Genomic DNA, 20,990 nt, shown 5'->3' with positions numbered 1-20,990 from the left:
ACTACTATATAACTACTTTATGACTACTATATAACTACTTTATGACTACTGTATAACTACTTTGACTACTTTATGACTACTATATAACTACTTTGACTACTGTATAATTACTTTATGACTACTATATAACTACTTTGACTACTTTGACTACTATATAACTACTTTATGACTACTATATAACTACTTTATGACTACTGTATAACTAGTTTATGACTACTGTATAACTAGTTTATGACTACTTTATGACTACTATATAACTACTTTGACTACTTTATGACTACAATATAACTACTTCATGACTACTATATAACTACTTTATGACTACTATATAATTACTTTATGACTACTATATAACTGCTTTGACTACTTTATGACTACTATATAACTAGTTTATGACTACTATATAACTACTTTATGACTACTGTATAACTAGTTTATGACTACTATATAACTACTTTATGACTACTATATGACTGCTATACAACTACTTTGACTACTGTATAACTACTTTAAAGCTACTTTGACTACTATATGACTACTTTATAACTACTGTATAACTACTTCATGACTACTATATAACTACTTCATGACTACTATATAACTACTTTATGACTACTGTATAACTACTTTGACTCCTTTATGACTACTATATAACTACTTTGACTGTATAACTACTTTATGACTACTATATAACTCCTTTGACTACTTTATGACTACTATATAACTACTTTATGACTACTGTATAACTACTTTATGACTACTATATAACTACTTCATGACTACTATATAATTACTTTTGACTACTATATAACTACTTTGACTACTTTGACTACTATATAACTACTTTATGACTACTATATAAGTACTTTATGACTACTGTATAACTAGTTTATGACTACTGTATAACTAGTTCATGACTACTGTATAACTAGTTCATGACTACTATATAACTACTTTATGACTACTGTATAACTACTTTATGACTGCTATACAACTACTTTGACTACTATACAACTACTATATAACTACTTTATGACTACTATATAACTACTATATGACTACTGTATAAGTACTTTATGACTACTATATAACTACTTCATGACTACTATATAATTACTTTATGACTACTATATAACTACTTTGACTACTTTATGACTACTATATAACTACTTCATGACTACTATATAATTACTTTATGACTACTATATAACTACTTTGACTACTTTATGACTACTATATAACTACTTTATGACTACTATATAACTACTATATGACTACTATATAACTACTTTGACTACTATATAACTACTTTGACTACTTTATGACTACTATATAGCTACTTTATGACTACTATATAACTACTTTATGACTACTGTATAACTACTATATAACTACTTTATGACTACTGTATAACTACTATATAACTACTTTATGACTACTGTATAACTACTTTATGACTACTATATAACTACTTTATGACTACTATATAACTACTTTATGACTACTATATAACTACTTTATGACTACTATATAACTACTTTATGACTACTATATAACTACTTTATGACTACTATATAACTACTTTATGACTGCTATACAACTACTTTTTTGACTACTATATAACTACTTTGACTACTATATAACTACTTTATGACTACTATATGACTACTGTATAAGTACTTTATGACTACTATATAACTACTTTATGACTACTGTATAACTACTTTATGACTGCTATACAACTACTTTATGACTACTATACAACTACTATACAACTACTTTATGACTACTATATAACTACTATGACTGCTATACAACTACTTTGACTACTTTATAACTACTATATGACTACTGTATGACTACAGTATGCCTACTATATAACTACTTTATGACTACTATACAACTACAGTATGACTACTATATAACTACTTTATGACTACTTTATGACTACTATATAACTACTTTATGACTACTATATAACTACTTTATTACTACTATATAACTACTATATAACCACTTTATGACTACTATATAACTACTTTATGACTACTTTATGACTACTTTATGACTACTGTATAACTACTACATAAATACTATAGGACTACTTTATAACTACTATATGACTACAGCATGAGTACTATATGACTGCTGTATAACTACTATATGACTACAGTATGACTTACATGGAAGGCCATCTGTCCAGAGAAGTCGTACATGCCGCAAGAGTGCATTAGACTCAGGGTGTTCCTTACAGCCTCGGCACTCAGGACGCGCTCACCGGTGATTGGGCAGATCCCCCCGTGGGCCAGCGTTGCCGCCATGACACTTCCAGACTCACAAGTCACCTCTATGGAACACAGCTGAAAGGAAATAATGTATTTACTAAAACAATGATAGAGAGAGAAACATGTAGGCTCCGTGTTTCCCAGACACATATTAAGCCGAGAACTGAACTAAGAAGTCTATGGAGAATCTTCATTGAAATAACCTTTTTTTAGGTCGAGGACTAAGCCTACTTTATGTCTGGGAAACCGCTCCAGTGTCTGTGACTCATATGCACTGCAAGTAAATAGGGTAATGCTTTATGTTAAGGTCCAGTCAAAAATCAGCATAATGACGCATTACCAGAAATGGCAAAACCACATTCACAGTCACAGTGTGATAAAGTTTATCCGAGGAATTGTAGTTTACCTGGAAATAGAAGTCCAGCGCGTCAATCATTTCTGCCCCAGTGGGAAAACACTGCAGATGGAAATCAGTTCCTATGATCAATATTTCATACAGGTACAGAATATCTCAAACATGAATATCACATAACCATCACACAGTGAGGGATCAATATCTTTCTGGTGCACAAACCTCCTGACCTGAGTAGGAGCTGGAAAGTTATCAGGAGGTGTGTCCCAGAACTACTGTAATTATAATGTTCCCATCGCCACTGTCCCCCACTGACCTTCTTCTCTTTGAGGTAGTACCCAATTGCAAAATTTCTGTCGCCTGTTTCTTTTTCCGACTGGAACCTGAGACACAGAGAAACAAAGAGAGTCAACAACATCAATAATATAACAAACAGAGAGAATAACTCTGCTCTCGGAAAATGAAGACATGAACTAAAACTCACGTGGCATTGCTGAACCCCACGTACTCTCGACCGGCCATCTTCTTAATGAACTCCATCATCTGAGGAGAGAGGATGAGAGATATCGTGTAGTAATGCATTGTAATGTAACGTATCATGTGTGCATTGTATAGAACTACGTTTGAATGATACTGAATGATGACACACATTAAGTCTATCTACTTACATAGTCAAACTTCTCTGCCTTATTTGAACCGGGCTGGTGACACACAGAAAGACAGACAGAACAGCCGTGTAAACGACAGGTCACCACATCAAAACCGTTTCAGTAGTCAGCCACAGGGTGGCGATGTTCTACAGGGCTTCAGGACTCAGTAGGCTCAACACACTTTAACAGTATGAATGATCACACATCTTGAAGTCCTAATGTCTACTCCTGAACAAGGTGACAAAAACAAGCAGTTATCACAGTAGACAGTGTCCTAATAAAGACACTGGTTATATGAAGTCTCAGGATAGTACAGGTACTCTCTGTAGTAAATCTGCAATATCACCTGTTCCAAAGCAACAGCACCTGGTCTGAAACAGGTGTATCACTGACCCAGCATTGAGAGGTTAAAGGTGGATTTTGTTCGGAATACATTTTTTAAGGGGCTACTTTATATAAATTATAGAGCATAGCCGTGATGGCCCAAGTGACCCCAAATGTCCAGTATTGGGGTATAAATAAGATTGTTTGCGTCACAAAGATGCATTACACAGTAATAGTTTTATTGAAGTATATCTATTAAATTAAAGATTCATTCTGAATAGATAGGCCGAAATCCAAACTTAAACCCTGCTGTTATTCCTTCAGGCTAACTTCCACCTGGAGCCCCCTTTGCCTGGGGCCCCCGCTGTCTTTATGGCCGAAATATCTAACTATATATCAGTTAGACTCGCCTGCTCTGTCTATGTACCTTTCTCTCTCTCTCTGAGATAACACACACGGACCACCTCTCCAAAGTGCTCTGTTAATTGGTTAAACTGATGGTCCCACCGGTCCCAGGGTCCCTCCCCCAGCAGTGTGAGGGTGACAGGAGAGCAGTAAAGCTGGCATAACCAGGGTCAACACTACTGACTACACTACTGACTACCCTACTCACTACACTACCGACTACCCTACTCACTACACTACCGACTACCCTACTCACTACACTACCGACTACCCTACTCACTACACTACCGACTACACTACCGACTACCCTACTCACTACACTACCGACTACCCTACTGACTACACTACCGACTACCCTACTCACTACACTACCGACTACCCTACTCACTACACTACCGACTACCCTACTCACTACACTACCGACTACCCTACTCACTACACTACCGACTACCCTACTCACTACACTACTGTACATGTAACTACTTTCTACCTTACGTGCCAGATAGGCCGTGTGTGTGTGTTTAGAGCTGCATGTTTCAACGGGACAAAGCCAAACCTACGTCAGCTTCGGGTCAAAGATTGACAGATGCCCTGGATCTTGGTTTGTTGTGTTGATTTGCTTGTCAAACACTGAGTGGATTTAGCAAATAATGACAGTGACAAATATCACTGATGCATCATTGAGAGTGGATGTTTTAAGGGAATATTTAAAGTCAGACAGGATATACTCACACCATGTATAGGGTGGTCTGTAGACTGTCTAGTTACAGGATACACTCACACCATGTATAGGGTGGTCTGTAGACTGTCTGTCTAGTTACAGGATACACTCACACCATGTATAGGGTGGTCTGTAGACTGTCTAGTTACAGGATATACTCACACCATGTATAGGGTGGTCTGTAGACTGTCTAGTTACAGGATACACTCACACCATGTATAGGGTGGTCTGTAGACTGTCTGTCTAGTTACAGGATATACTCACACCATGTATAGGGTGGTCTGTAGACTGTCTAGTTACAGGATACACTCACACCATGTATAGGGTGGTCTGTAGACTGTCTAGTTACAGGATATACTCACACCATGTATAGGGTGGTCTGTAGACTGTCTAGTTACAGGATATACTCACACCATGTATAGGGTGGTCTGTAGACTGTCTGTCTAGTTACAGGATACACTCACACCATGTATAGGGTGGTCTGTAGACTGTCTAGTTACAGGATATACTCACACCATGTATAGGGTGGTCTGTAGACTGTCTAGTTACAGGATATACTCACACCATGTATAGGGTGGTCTGTAGACTGTCTAGTTACAGGATACACTCACACCATGTATAGGGTGGTCTGTAGACTGTCTGTCTAGTTACCTTGATAAGAGAGCTAATCACAATGGCTCCAGCATTCACCATGGGGTTGTGGGGTTTGTCTAGGCACACAAAACACAAGTTGGTTATTATCAGAGTTAAGACAGAATACAGTAAGGTCACAGAAGTAGAATGATGTTTTACTATTTGGAGACTAAGTCTTTCTTCGAGAGCTGACATCACATCCACTTGGTAGAAAGTAGAAGATCCTATCAACCTGAACTCACGTGGTCTTAACTTGTACTGAAATCAAATCATATTTGTCCAGCAAACTAACAAAACACCCGCAAGACAGTAATGTACAGCAACAGGAGCAAGGGTTCCCTTACCCACCTTCCTCATCCAGGTAGAGCTTGTTGAATTTGAGTCCGCTGGGCTCCATCCCCACATAGCGGTGTACCTTCTCTGTCCCAGCCTCGTGGATGGCCACAGCATACTCCAGTGGCTTCACACACGACTGGAGACAGAAGGGCTGCTTAGTGTCCCCTACTGAGTGTCTGGGGGGAGAGGAGGGAGAGACAGAGGGAAAAGGCCTTTAGTGAAGAGGACCAGATGAAGAAAGAGAGAGGACCAGATGAAAAGGTGTCAGTAGTATGAGTCACTATTTCACATTCAGTTATCAATCATCCAGATATATAGACACACAAGGAGGTTGTACCTACCTCTGTCCATCCACTGTACACAGGGAGGTTGTACCTACCTCTGTCCATCCACTGTACACAGGGAGGTTGTACCTACCTCTGTCCATCCACTGTACACAGGGAGGTTGTACCTACCTCTGTCCATCCACTGTACACAGGGAGGTTGTACCTACCTCTGTCCATCCACTGTACACAGGGAGGTTGTACCTACCTCTGTCCATCCACTGTACACAGGGAGGTTGTACCTACCTCTGTCCATCCACTGTACACAGGGAGGTTGTACCTACCTCTGTCCATCCACTGTACACAGGGAGGTTGTACCTACCTCTGTCCATCCACTGTACACAGGGAGGTTGTACCTACCTCTGTCCATCCACTGTACACAGGGAGGTTGTACCTACCTCTGTCCATCCACTGTACACAGGGACACACCCCAGAGATCAGGACTGAACTTGGCCAGGTGAGGAATGTAGACTGCTACCTGTAACCAGGAAGTACAGACCATCAGAACTACCAGAACCATATCACATGTAGATAATACTCCACACTTCAAATGTTTTGTTTGAGTACATGCCATAGAACAGACTAGAGGTTGACCAATTAATCAGGATTGACCGATAACTTGAAATCAGCCCTAATTTTTCATAACAAATCGGTAATCGGCATTTTGGACACCGATCGTGGCCAATTACATTGCACTCCACAAGAAGACTGCGTGGCAGGCTGACAACCTGTTATGTGAGTGCAGCAAGGAGCCAAGGTAAGGTGCTAGCTAGCATTTAACGTATCTTATAAAAAACAATCAATCTTAACGTAATCACTAGTTAACTACACATGGTTGATGATATTACTAGTTTATGTAGCTTGTCCTGTGTTGCATATACAGTAATCGATGCGATGCCTGTTAATTTATCATTGAATCATAGCCTACTTCGCCAAACAGTTATTGAACAAGGTTATTTAACAAGCGTATTCGCGTAAAAAGCAATGTCGTTGCACCAATGTGTACCTAACCATAAAATCAATACACAAGTATATATTTTTAGACCTGCATATTTAGTTAATATTGCCTTCTAACATTAATTTATTTTAACTAGGGTAATTGTGTCACTTCTCTTGCGTTCTGTGCAACAGAGTCAGGGTATATGCAGCAGTTTGGGCTGCCTGGCTCGTTGCCAACTGTGTGAAGACCAACTTCACCAAACGGGGGATGATTTAACAAAAGCACATTAGCGAAAAAAGCACAATTGTTGCAGGAATGTACCTAACCATAAACATCAATGCCTTTCTTAAAATCAAAACACAGAAGTATATTTGTTTAAACTTGCATATTGAGTTAAAGAAATCCAGGTTAGCAGGCAATATTTAAAAAAAAGTACCTTTATTTTACTAGGCAAGTCAGTTAAGAACAAATTCTTATTTTCAATGACGGCCTAGGAACAGTGGGTTTAACTGCCTGTTCAGGGGCAGAATGACAGATTTGTACCTTGTCAGCTCAGGGATTTGAACTTGCAACCTTCCGGTTACTAGTCCAACGCTCTAACCACTAGGCTACCCTTAACCAGGTGAAATTGTGTCACTTCTTTTGTGTTCATTGCACGCAGAGTCAGGTGCTTCTACACCTGCATTTGCTTGCTGTTTGGGGTTTTAGGCTGGGTTTCTGTACAGCACTTTGAGATATCAGCTGATGTACGAAGGGCTATATAAATACATTTGATTTGATATATGCAACAGTTTGGGCCGCCTGGCTCGTTGCAAACTAATTTGCCAGAATTTTACGTAATTATGACATAACATTGAAGGTTGTGCAATGTAACAGTAATATTTAGACTGATGGATGCCACCCGTTAGATAAAATATGTAACGGTTCCGTATTTCACTGAAAGAATAAACGTTTTATTTTCGAAATGATAGTTTCCGGATTCTACCATACTAATGACCTAAGGCTCGTATTTCTGTGTGTTATTATGTTATAATTAAGTCTAGGATGTGATATTTGATAGAGCAGTCTGACTGAGCGATGGTAGGCAGCAGCAGGCTCGTAAGCATTCATTCAAACAGCACTTTTTTGCGTTTGCCAGCAGCTGTTTATGACTTCAAGCCTATCAACTCCCGAGATTAGGCTCGTGTAACCTAGCTAGTTAGCGGGGTGCGCACTAATAGCGTTTCAATCGGTGACGTTACTCGCTCTGAGACCTTGAAGTAGTTGTTCCCCTTGCTCTGCAAGGGCCGCGGCTGTTGTGGAGCGATGGGTAACGATGCTTCGAGGGTAGCTGTTGTCGATGTGTTCCTGGTTCGAGCCCAGGTAGGGGCGAGGAGTGGGACGGAAGCTATACTGTTACACTGGCAATACTAAAGTGCCTATAAGAACATCCAATAGTCAAAGTATATGAAATAAAATTGGTATCGAGATAAATAGTCCTATAATTCCTATAATAACTACAACCTAAAACTTCTTACTTGGGAATATTGAAGACTCATGTTAAAAGGAACACCAGCTTTCATATGTTCTCATGTTCTGAGCAAGGAACTTAAACGTTAGCTTTCTTACATAGCACATATTACACTTTTACTTTCTTCTCCAACACTTTGTTTTTGCATTATTTAAACCAAATTGAACATGTTTCATTATTTATTTGAGGCAAAATTGATTTTAATGATGTATTATATTAAGTTAAAATACGTGTTCATTCAGTATTGTTGTAATTGTCATTAATACAAATAAATACATTTTTAAAAATACAAAAATCGTCCGATTAATCGGTATCGGCTTTTTTTGGTCCTCCAATAATCGGAGGTATTGGTATAGGCGTTGAAAAAAATCATAATTAGTCAACCTCTACAACAGACACATGTTAACGGAAAGCATATCAGAGTAAAAGACAGAGTAAGTAACAGATGACAAAAAAGAGAGCTAGTGAGACAGATGGAGAAGAGTGACACATAAAAGTGGAAACACTTACATGTCCATTGTGGTTTTTCTGAACGGTGTCGTAGATTTGATCTATTTTTGAAACGAAGGATTCAAACTCAGGGATGATGAACTTCTTTCTGAAGGCCTGGATCAGAAGCACTATGTTCCCACCTACACACCTGAGGGTTGGTACAACAAACAATACAGTATTAGATCATCAATACAGAAACCCGGTCATTGAACAAGTTCTAGAGCATTCTAGAAAATTAGTTCTGTGAATGAGATGAACTTTGAACTTTTCCCAGATGTTTGCTTTGAAGTGGTGACACAGTGGATGGACTGCTGCTCATGACTGTATTATGACGTCTGACCTTCTCTGTTGTTGTTTGCCTACTAGACTTGGTGCTGATAAGTGGTTTGAATTGTTGTGGAAATTAGGGTTCAGCGGAGCTATGTGAGAATGTAAACTCCATTCTTTGTGACACACATGGCTAATGATACTCCTTATGTATCCTATTAACAGCCTGACACATGTTTTAAATATGTTTTACCGTCACATACACCGGATAGGTGCAGTGAAATGTGTTGTTTTACAGGGTCAGCCATAGCACTGCGCCCCAAGAGCAAATAAGGCTTAGGTGCTTTGCGCAAGGGCACATTGACAGCTTGGGTATTTGAACCAGCAACCTTTTCGTTTCTAGCCCAACGCTCTAACTGCTAGGCTACCTGCCACTCGATGCTCCCTATATTATTTCCTACCCCAACCTATGTTGCACTTGAAAACAAACACACATGATTAGCCTATAACTTTATTTAACCTCCATATACAGGGGCAAGAAAAAGTATGTGAACCCTTTGGAATTACCTGGATTTCTGCATAAATTAGTCATAAAATTTGATCTGATCTTCATCTAAGTCACAACAATAGACAAACACAGTCTGCTTAAAACTAATAACACACAGAAATGATATGTTTTTCATGTCTTTATTGAACACACCATGTAATCATTCACAGTGCAGGGTGGGAAAAGTATGTGAACCCTTGGATTTAACAACTGGTTGACCCTCCTTTGGCAGCAATAGCTTCAAACAAACATTTTCTGTAGATGCGGATCAGACCTGTAACAACAGTCAGGAGGAATTTGGGGGCTTTCCTCTTTACAAAACTGTTTCAGATCAGCAATATTCTTGGGATGTCTGGTGTGAACTGCTCTCGAGGTCATGCCACAGCATCTCAATCGGGTTGTCAAGACTATGACTAGGCCACTCCAGAAGGCGTATTTTCTTCTGTTGAAGCCATTCTGTTGTTGATTTACTTCTGTGTTTTGGGTCGTTGTCCTGTTGCGTCACCCAACTTCTGTTGAGCTTCAATTGGCGGACAGAAAGCCTAACATTCTCCTGCAAAATGTCTTGATACACTTGGGAATTCATTTTTCTGTTGATGATAGCAAGCTGTCCAGGCCCTGAGGCAGCAAAGCAGCCCCAAACCATGATGCTCCCTCCACCCTACTTCACAGTTGGGATGAGGTATTGATGTTGGTGTACTGTGCCTTTTTGTCTCCACACATAGTGTTGTGTGTTCCTTCCAAACAACTCAACTTTAGTTTAACCTGTCCACATAATATTTTGCCTGTAGCGCTATGAAAGGGACAACAGTGGCTTCTTCCGTGGTGTCCTCCCATGAACCCCATTCTTGTTTTGTGTTTTACACAAGTAGACCCGTCAACAGAGATGCTAGCATGTTCAAGAGATTTCTGTAAGTCTTTAGCTGACACTCTAGGATTCTTCTTAACCTCATTGAGCATTCTGCGCTGTGCTCTTGCAGTCATCTTTGCAGGACGGCCACTCCTAGGGAGAGTAGAAACAGTGCTGAGCTTTCTCCATTTATAGACAATTTGTCTTACCGTGGACTGATGAACATCAAGGCTTTTAGAGATACTTTTGTAACCCTTTCCAGCTTTATGCAAGTCAACAATTCTTAATCTTAGGTCTTCTGAGATCTCTTTTGTTCGAGGCATGGTTCACATCAGGCAATGCTTCTTGTGAATAGCAAACTCTGTAGCAAATAGCACATTTTGTGAGTGTTTTTTATAGGGCAGGGCAGCTCTAACCAACATCTCCAATCTCATCTCATTGATTGGACTCCAGGTTAGTTGACTCCTGACTCCAATTGGCTAATGACTTCTCCAAAAGCTTAGGGGTTCACATACTTTTCCCAACCTACACTGTAAATGTTTAAATTCTGTATTCAACACGGACAAGAAAAATACAATAATTTGTGTGTTATTAGTTTAAGCACGCGGTTTTTGTCTATTGTTGTGACTTAGATGAAGATTTGATGATCAATTTATGCAGAAATCCAGGTAATTCCAAAGGGTTCACATACTTCTTCTTGCCCCTGTATGTGTACACTCTCAGAAAAAAGGTGCTATCTAGAAATAAAAGGGTTATTTGGTTGTCCCCATAGCATAACCCTTTGAAGAATGCTTTTTGGTTCTAGGTTGAACCCTTTTGAGTTCCATGTATAACCCTTTCCACTGAGGGTTCTACGTGGAACCAAAAATGGTTCTACCTGGAACCAAAAAGGGTTCTACATGGAACCAAAAAGCTTTCTCCTACGGGGACAGAGAAAATAACCTTTTTGGAACCCTTTTTTCTAAGAGTGTCGACTACCTGAGACTACCGTCTAGTCACTCCCAAAACCAATTCCTCCTTTGGCCGCCTCTCCTTCCAGTTCTCTGCTGCCAATGACTGGAACGAACTACAAAAATCTCTGAAACTGGAAACACTTATCTCCCTCACTAGCTTTAAGCAACAACTGTCAGAGCAGCTCACAGATTACTGCACCTGTACATAGCCCACCTATAATTTAGCCCAAACAACTACCTCTTTCCCAACTGTATTTAATTAATTAACTTATTTTGCTCCTTTGCGCCCCATTATTGTTATTTCTACTTTGCACATTCTTCCATTGCAAAACTACCATTCCAGTGTTTTACTTGCTATATTGTATTTACTTTGCCACCATGGCCTTTTTTGCCTTTACCTCCTTTCTCACCTCATTTGCTCACATTGTATATAGACTTGTTTATACTGTATTATTGACTGTATGTTTGTTTTACTCCATGTGTAACTCTGTGTCGTTGTATCTGTCGAACTGCTTTGCTTTATCTTGGCCAGGTCGCAATTGTAAATGAGAACTTGTTCTCAACATGCCTACCTGGTTAAATAAAGGTGAAATAAATAAATAAATAAAAACCTGGCAGATATAAGGAACACTGGTTTTCCCCACTAGATCAAGATGCCTGGACTGTCAAAGTCCACTCTAGATGTCAATCATTCACTCTTTAACTGAATTGTAATGAAAGGACATGCATTGCCATAGCTGAAACACAAAGCTGTCACAGGTCAACTGATTAAGGGTTACATTTAATTCCAATCAAAATGTACTTTGTGTGTGTGTGTGTGTGTGTGTGTGTGTGTGTGTGTAGTCCCAAGGACCAAGGCAGCTGGCACCTATGAATCTGAGTCGTACTCTGCTCTTTAGCCCACGGCCCCTCAGCCCACGGCCCCTCAGCCCACGGCCCCTCAGCCCACGGCCCCTCAGCCCACGGCCCCTCAGCCCACGGCCCCTCAGCCCACGGCCCCTCAGCCCACGGCCCCTCAGCCCACGGCCCCTCAGCCCACGGCCCCTCAGCCCACGGCCCCTCAGCCCACGGCCCCTCAGCCCACGGCCCCTCAGCCCACGGCCCCTCAGCCCACGGCCCCTCAGCCCACGGCCCCTCAGCCCACGGCCCCTCAGCCCACGGCCCCTCAGCCCACGGCCCCTCAGCCCACGGCCCCTCAGCCCACGGCCCCTCAGCCCACGGCCCCTCAGCCCACGGCCCCTCAGCCCACGGCCCCTCAGCCCACGGCCCCTCAGCCCACGGCCCCTCAGCCCACGGCCCCTCAGCCCACGGCCCCTCAGCCCACGGCCCCTCAGCCCACGGCCCCTCAGCCCACGGCCCCTCAGCCCACGGCCCCTCAGCCCACGGCCCCTCAGCCCAGCCCCTCAGCCCACGGCCCCTCAGCCCACGGCCCCTCAGCCCACGGCCCCTCAGCCCACGGCCCCTCAGCCCACGGCCCCTCAGCCCACGGCCCCTCAGCCCACGGCCCCTCAGCCCTCAGTGGACTGAGAGCACATATACTTTTGCCTCTAGCTAACTCTTAAATTGACTTGAAGAGTAAATGCCAGAGAGAGGAGCCATGTGTGTTTGAGTGAGTGAGCGAGTGAGTGAGTGAGCGAGCGATTGTTGTGAGGTCTGGGGTCCGCTCGCCAACCAAGAATTCACAAAATGGGAAAACACCAAATTGAGACTCTGAATGCAGAATTCTGCAAAAAAATTACCTCAATGTACAACGTAAAACACTAAATAATACATGCGAAGAGCCATTCAAGTCTACAACCACCTAAAAGGAAGCAATTTGCAAACCTTCCATAACAAAGCCATCACCTACAGAGAGATGAACCTGGAGAAGAGTCCCCTAAGCAAGCTGGTCCTGGGGCTCTGTTCACAAACAGACCCCACAGAGCCCCAGGACAGCAACACAATTAGACCCAATCAAATCATGAGAAAACAAAAAGATAATTATTTCCAATGTGTCAAGTAATTAACAAAAAAACAGAGGAAACTAGAATGCTATTTGGCCCTAAACAGAGAGTACACAGTGGCATAATACCTGACCACTGTGACTGACCCAAACATAAGGAAAACTTAGACTATGTACAGACTCAGTGATCATAGCCTTGCTATTGAGAAATGCCGCCGTAGGCAGACCTGGCTCTCAAGAGAAGACAGGCTATGTGCTCACTGCCCACAAAATGAGGTGGAAACTGAGCTGCACTTCCTAACCTCATGTCCAATTTATGACCATATTAGAGACACATATTTCCCTCAGATTACACAGACCCACAAAGAATTCGAAAACAAACTCAATTTTGATAAACTCCCATATCTACTGGGTGAAATACCACAGTGTGACATCACAGCAGCAAGATTTGTGACCTGTTGCCACAAGAAAAGGGAAACCAGTGAAGAACAAACACCACTGTAAATACAACCCATATGTATGCTTATTTTCACTTTCCGTTTTCCCTTCCCAACTATTTGCACATCGTTACAACACTGTATATAGACATAATGACATTTCAAATGTCTTTATTCTTCTGTGATGTTTACTGTTAATTTTTTAAAAACTTTTGTTTATTATCTACTTCACTTGCTTTGGCAATGTTAACATATGTTTCCCATTCCAATAAAGCACTTAATTCAATTCAGAGTGAGTGAGTGAGTAAGCCTACAACAAACTTTGGGTTAATAATGTGGAATGCTGAAGGGGTCAGGGTATTAATAGACTCACTCTACCATGGCACCTGGCAGTAAGAGGAGATGGAAATGTGATGAGTGTGTGACAGAGGCAAAGAGGGCTAGAGAGGTGGAGAGGGGTAGAGAGGTGGAGAGGGGTAGAGAGGTGGAGAGGGTAGAGAGGTGGAGAGGGGTAGAGGGGTAGAGAGGGGTAGAGAGAGGTGGAGGGGTAGAGAGGGTAGAGAGGTGGAGAGGGGTAGAGAGGGGTAGAGAGGTGTAGAGGGGGAGAGGGGTAGAGAGGTGGAGAGGGGTAGAGAGGGGTAGAGAGGGGTAGAGAGGTGGAGAGGGGTAGAGAGGTGGAGAGGGGTAGAGAGGTGGAGAGGGGTAGAGAGGTGGAGAGGGGTAGAGAGGTGGAGAGGGGTAGAGAGGTGGAGAGGGGTAGAGAGGTGGAGAGGGGTAGAGAGGTGGAGAGGGGTAGAGAGGTGGAGAGGGGTAGAGAGGGGTAGAGAGGGGTAGAGAGGGGTAGAGAGAGGTGGAGAGAGGTGGAGAGGGGTAGAGAGGGGTGGAGAGGGGTAGAGAGGGGTAGAGAGGTGGAGAGAGGTGGAGAGGGGTAGAGAGGGGTAGAGAGGGGTAGAGAGGGGTAGAGAGAGGTGGGAGGGGTAGAGAGGGTAGAGAGGGGTAGAGAGGGGTAGAGAGGGGTAGAGAGGGGAGAGAGGTGGAGAGGGGTAGAGAGGGGTAGAGAGGTAGAGAGGGGTAGAGAGGGGTAGAGAGGGGGAGAGAGGTGGAGAGGGGTGGAGAGGGGTAGAGAGGGGGTAGAGAGGTGGAGAGGTGGAGAGGGGTAGAGAGGTGGAGAGGGGTAGAGAGGTGGAGAGGGGTAGAGAGAGGTGGAGGGGTAGAGAGGGTAGAGAGGTGGAGAGGGGTAGAGAGGTGGAGAGGGGTAGAGAGGTGGAGAGGGGTAGAGAGAGGTGGAGGGGTAGAGAGGGTAGAGAGGTGGAGAGGGGTAGAGAGGGGTAGAGAGGGGTAGAGAGGGGTAGAGGTGGAGAGGGGTAGAGAGGTGGAGAGGGGTAGAGAGGTGGAGAGGGGTAGAGAGGTGGAGAGGGGTAGAGAGGTGGAGAGGGGTAGAGAGAGGTGGAGGGGTAGAGAGGTGGAGAGGGGTAGAGAGGTGGAGAGGGGTAGAGAGGTGGAGAGGGGTAGAGAGGTGGAGAGGGGTAGAGAGGTGGAGGGGTAGAGAGGGGTAGAGAGGTGGAGAGGTGGAGAGGGGTAGAGAGGTGGAGAGGGGTAGAGAGGTGGAGAGGGGTAGAGAGGTGGAGGGGTAGAGAGGGTAGAGAGAGGTGGAGGGGTAGAGAGGGTAGAGAGGTGGAGAGGGGTAGAGAGGTGGAGGGGTAGAGAGGGGTAGAGAGGTGGAGGGGGAGAGGGGTAGAGAGGTGGAGAGGGGTAGAGAGGTGGAGGGGTAGAGAGGGTAGAGAGAGGTGGAGGGGTAGAGAGGGTAGAGAGGTGGAGAGGGGTAGAGAGGTGGAGGGGTAGAGAGGGGTAGAGAGGTGGAGGGGTAGAGAGGGGTAGAGAGAGGTATATAGAGGGGTAGAGGGGGTAGAAGGGGATGGAGAGGGGTAGAAGGGGGTGGATAGAGGTAGAATGGGGTGGAGAGAGGTGGAGACAGGTAGAGGTGGCTCTAGAAGCAGGTCCCAAATCCCGCCCCCACCCTTGGACCTACCCTCGGTTTATGCAGACCAGCTGTAAGCAATATGGTGGAAGCTCCAACAATGCACTGCTTGTACCTATCCAGACCCTTCAGATCTGCAAACATCGAGGGGTTAGGGATAAGAGGGAGGGGTATGGAGCAATGTGGGAACGACTAAATCCAACAAGGAGACAAGCTGGGCGACTCACTTGTGGAAGAGTTCCCGGTCCATCATGACGTCATGACAGGTTTCCGTTACGGAGCGGTGCAGCTTGTCCATACAGTCCTTCAGTCGCGGGTCGGATACAATAAGACCAGTCCTCTTGAGGGCCTGATCAAATAAAATCTAACTTTATTTAAAGTGCATATAAAGTCACAAGACATGTTACAGTAAAAAACCAATACAATGAAGCGGTTCAAGGAAACAAAAGACGATAAAATAGATGAATAAATTAACAACACAAAGACTTGGTTGGGGAGAAAGGAATGATGTTGTCAGCGAAGCCATACTGCAAAGCTATACTGCAGTGTAATTTACAGTGTTCTGTATATCATTCTGCCTGGTCATGTCGAGTCCACATCTCACACAGTTATTAATACTGTTATGTGAGGAACTTGGATGTGAACTAAATTTATATGAACTAACTTTAACTCATCTTGAGGCCCACTGACATACACGAATCTTGTTGCAAGTTGAGTAACTGATATCCTTCTTTGTCCAAGCTGGACTGAAGCTGGTTTGGGTACGCTTTGAGTCACTTGTCGCAAGTTGAGTAACTGATATCCTTCTTTGTCCAAGCTGGACTGAAAGCTGGTCACTTTTGCAAGTTGAGTAACTGATATCCTTCTTTGTCCAAGCTGGACTGAAGCTGGTTTTGAGTCAGTCACTTGTTGCAAGTTGAGTAACTGATATCCTTCTTTGTCCAAGCTGGACTGAAGCTGGTTTGGGTACGCTTTGAGTCACTTGTCGCAAGGGTTTTGATTGAAACAGTGCAGTAGTGCTGGTGCAATATAAAACACAGATCAGATCAGAGCTTTGACTATCATTGACATCTTCTACAATTGATTCTTTCATTTAACAAGTTCGTTTTTAGGGGGATAATTTCATCACATGTTGAAATACAAAACCCCTATGTTATAGTTGAATGATGATACAACCTAATCTAGTCTGTCTAGTCTCTGCAGGGTAATCTTTACATCCTAATCTAGTCTGTCTAGTCTCTGCAGGGTAATCTTTACAACCTAATCTAGTCTGTCTAGTCTCTGCAGAGTAATCTTTACAACCTAATCTAGTCTGTCTAGTCTCTGCAGGGTAATCTTTACAACCTAATCTTGTCTGTCTAGTCTCTGCAGGGTAATCTTTACAACCTAATCTAGTCTGTCTAGTCTCTGCAGAGTAATCTTTACAACCTAATCTAGTCTGTCTAGTCTCTGCAGAGTAATCTTTACAACCTAATCTTGTCTGTCTAGTCTCTGCAGGGTAATCTTTACAACCTAATCTAGTCTCTCCCGGGTAACTTTACAACCTAATCTAGTCTCTCCCGGGTAACTTTACAACCTAATCTAGTCTCTCCCGGGTAACTTTACAACCTAATCTAGTTTCTGACGGGTAATTTTACAACCTAATCTAGTTTCTGACGGGTAACTTTACAACCTAATTGAGTCTCTGCCGGGTAATCTTTACAACCTAATCTAGTCTCTGCAGGGTAATCTTTACAAAATAATCTAATCTCTGCAGGGTAATCTTTACAAATTAATCTAGTCTCTGCCGGGTAACTTTACAACCTAATCTAGTCTCTGCCGGGTAACTTTACAACCTAATCTAATCTCTGCAGGGTAATCTTTACAAAATAATCTAATCTCTGCAGGGTAATCTTTACAAATTAATCTAGTCTCTGCAGGGTAATCTTTACAAATTAATCTAGTCTCTGCAGGGTAATCTTTACAAAATAATCTAATCTCTGCAGGGTAATCTTTACAAATTAATCTAGTCTCTGCCGGGTAACTTTACAACCTAATCTAGTCTCTGCAGGGTAATCTTTACAACCTAATCTAGTCTCTGCCGGGTAACTTTACAACCTAATCTAGTCTCTGCCGGGTAATCTTTACAAATTAAACTAGTCTCTGCCGTGTAGCTTTACAACCTAATCTAGTTTCTGACGGGTAACTTTACAACCTAATTTAGTCTCTGCCGGGTAACTTTACAACCTAATCTAGTCTCTGCAGGGTAATCTTTACAACCTAATCTAGTCTCTGCCGGGTAACTTTACAACCTAATCTAGTCTCTGCCGGGTAACTTTACAACCTAATCTAGTCTCTGCCGGGTAACTTTACAACCTAATCTAGTCTCTGCAGGGTAATCTTTACAACTTAATCTAGTCTCTGCAGGGTAATCTTTACAACCTAATCTAGTCTGTCTGGTCTCTGCAGGGTAATCTTTACAACTTAATCTAGTCTGTCTAGTCTCAGCAGGGTAATCTTTACAACCTAATCTAGTCTCTCTGGTCTCTGCAGGGTAAACTTTACAACCTATTTCTAGTCTCTCTGGTCTCTGCAGGGTCATCTTTACAACCTAATTCTATTCTCTCTGGTCTCTGCAGGGTAATCTTTAGACTGATGTGTTGTGATCTTCACCAGACACATTCCTTCCTTCATCAGGCTTGGAGACATGGACACTATTTAATTGAAATAACATACTGAAATAGCCATGTTCCACGATACACCTTATTGTTTCAAGAGTCGATTCACTCAATTGTTTTTATTTATTTATTTTTACCTTTATTTAACTAGGTTAAATCACATATCAGCGGAATGTATAATTTTTTAACAGCTGTTGGTTATCTATTCAGAAAATTCATATGGATATGAATATCTATAACCTACTATAGGGGACTACAGTACATTGGCCTGTCTTGACAGCTACATTGGGAAAGTATGCTATGCAGAATATTATGTTTCTCCTGATAGTTGCACTGTCTATGTCAAACACTGCAATTCAATTTGCAATGAACACCATGTCAGCCTGCACAAGGGATGTACTCGATGTACGCCTCACTTGTTGCACGTCTTTCCTTCCTCATAATTACCATATTCCTCATAATTACCCTACATCCTCCCGTCCTCATAATTACCCTACATCCTCCCTTCCTCATAATTACCATATTCCTCATAATTACCCTACCTCCTCCCGTCCTCCCAATTACCCTACCTCCTCCCGTCCTCCCAATTACCCTACCTCCTCCCGTCCTCCCAATTACCCTACCTCCTCCCGTCCTCATAATTACCCTACCTCCTCCCGTCCTCCATAATTACCCTACCTCCTCCCGTCCTCCCAATTACCCTACCTCCTCCCGTACCCTCCCAATTACCCTACCTCCTCCCGTCCTCCCAATTACCCTACCTCCTCCCGTCCTCCCAATTACCCTACCTCCTCCCGTCCTCCCAATTACCCTACCTCCTCCCGTCCTCCCAATTACCCTACCTCCTCCCGTCCTCCCAATTACCCTACCTCCTCCTCCCATAATTACCCTACCTCCCTCCCAATTACCCTACCTCCTCCCGTCCCAATTACCCTACCTCCTCCCTCCTCCCAATTACCCTACCTCCTCCCGTCCTCATAATTACCCTACCTCCTCCCGTCCTCATAATTACCCTACCTCCTCCCGTCCTCCCAATTACCCTACCTCCTCCCGTCCTCCCAATTACCCTACCTCCTCCCGTCCTCCCAATTACCCTACCTCCTCCCGTCCTCCCAATTACCCTACCTCCTCCCGTCCTCCCAATTACCCTACCTCCTCCCGTCCTCCCAATTACCCTACCTCCTCCCGTCCTCCCAATTACCCTACCTCCTCCCGTCCTCCCAATTACCCTACCTCCTCCCGTCCTCCCAATTACCCTACCTCCTCCCGTCCTCATAATTACCCTACCTCCTCCCGTCCTCATAATTACCCTACCTCCTCCCGTCCTCATAATTACCCTACCTCCTCCCGTCCTCATAATTACCCTACCTCCTCCCGTCCTCATAATTACCCTACCTCCTCCCGTCCTCATAATTACCCTACCTCCTCCCGTCCTCATAATTACCCTACCTCCTCCCGTCCTCATAATTACCCTACCTCCTCCCGTCCTCATAATTACCCTACCTCCTCCCGTCCTCATAATTACCCTACCTCCTCCCGTCCTCATAATTACCCTACCTCCTCCCGTCCTCATAATTACCCTACCTCCTCCCGTCCTCATAATTACCCTACCTCCTCCCGTCCTCATAATTACCCTACCTCCTCCCGTCCTCATAATTACCCTACCTCCTCCCGTCCTCATAATTACCCTACCTCCTCCCGTCCTCATAATTACCCTACCTCCTCCCGTCCTCATAATTACCCTACCTCCTCCCGTCCTCATAATTACCCTACCTCCTCCCGTCCTCATAATTACCCTACCTCCTCCCGTCCTCATAATTACCCTACCTCCTCCCGTCCTCATAATTACCCTACCTCCTCCCGTCCTCATAATTACCCTACCTCCTCCCGTCCTCATAATTACCCTACCTCCTCCCGTCCTCATAATTACCCTACCTCCTCCCGTCCTCATAATTACCCTACCTCCTCCCGTCCTCATAATTACCCTACCTCCTCCCGTCCTCATAATTACCCTACCTCCTCCCGTCCTCATAATTACCCTACCTCCTCCCGTCCTCATAATTACCCTACCTCCTCCCGTCCTCATAATTACCCTACCTCCTCCCGTCCTCATAATTACCCTACCTCCTCCCGTCCTCATAATTACCCTACCTCCTCCCGTCCTCATAATTACCCTACCTCCTCCCATCCTCATAATTACCCTACCTCCTCCCGTCCTCATAATTACCCTACCTCCTCCCGTCCTCATAATTACCATATTCCTCGTAATTACCCTACCTCCTCCCGTCCTCATAATTACCATATTCCTCGTAATTACCCTACCTCCTCCTGTCCTCATAATTACCATATTCCTCGTAATTACCCTACCTCCTCCCTTCCTCATAATTA

The 20,990-nt window shown here is 43.5% G+C and overlaps 1 protein-coding gene across 6 annotated transcripts in view; it reads right to left on the bottom strand.

Annotated features, from left to right (window-relative positions):
• LOC112246286 (glutaminase kidney isoform, mitochondrial-like) overlaps nt 1–20,990 on the bottom strand; it is a 37,866-nt gene that overhangs the window by 14,039 nt on the left and 2,837 nt on the right. For 5 of the 6 annotated variants that reach the window (XR_006083809.1, XM_042324841.1, XM_042324842.1 and 2 more), the window contains 10 exons: nt 16,173–16,294; nt 8,990–9,119; nt 6,428–6,507; nt 5,719–5,882; nt 5,389–5,447; nt 3,306–3,338; nt 3,122–3,180; nt 2,954–3,020; nt 2,692–2,742; nt 2,184–2,360 (listed from right to left, as the gene is read on the bottom strand). Coding sequence is in view for 5 of the 6 variants with exons in the window: in XM_042324841.1 (XP_042180775.1) it covers nt 2,184–2,360; nt 2,692–2,742; nt 2,954–3,020; nt 3,122–3,180; nt 3,306–3,338; nt 5,389–5,447; nt 5,719–5,882; nt 6,428–6,507; nt 8,990–9,119; nt 16,173–16,294 (942 nt within the window). In the remaining variant the exon portion in view is untranslated. Of the gene's footprint in view, nt 1–2,183; nt 2,361–2,691; nt 2,743–2,953; nt 3,021–3,121; nt 3,181–3,305; nt 3,339–5,388; nt 5,448–5,718; nt 5,883–6,047; nt 6,508–8,989; nt 9,120–16,172; nt 16,295–20,990 lie in introns of those variants that run through there. The other variant, XM_042324845.1, reaches the window with a different exon arrangement.

Source organism: Oncorhynchus tshawytscha, linkage group LG07, assembly GCF_018296145.1.
Source record: "Oncorhynchus tshawytscha isolate Ot180627B linkage group LG07, Otsh_v2.0, whole genome shotgun sequence".
Taxonomy (NCBI): domain Eukaryota; kingdom Metazoa; phylum Chordata; class Actinopteri; order Salmoniformes; family Salmonidae; genus Oncorhynchus; species Oncorhynchus tshawytscha.
Note: the sequence above shows the minus strand (reverse complement) of the source record. Positions and strands in the feature narration are given on the sequence as shown.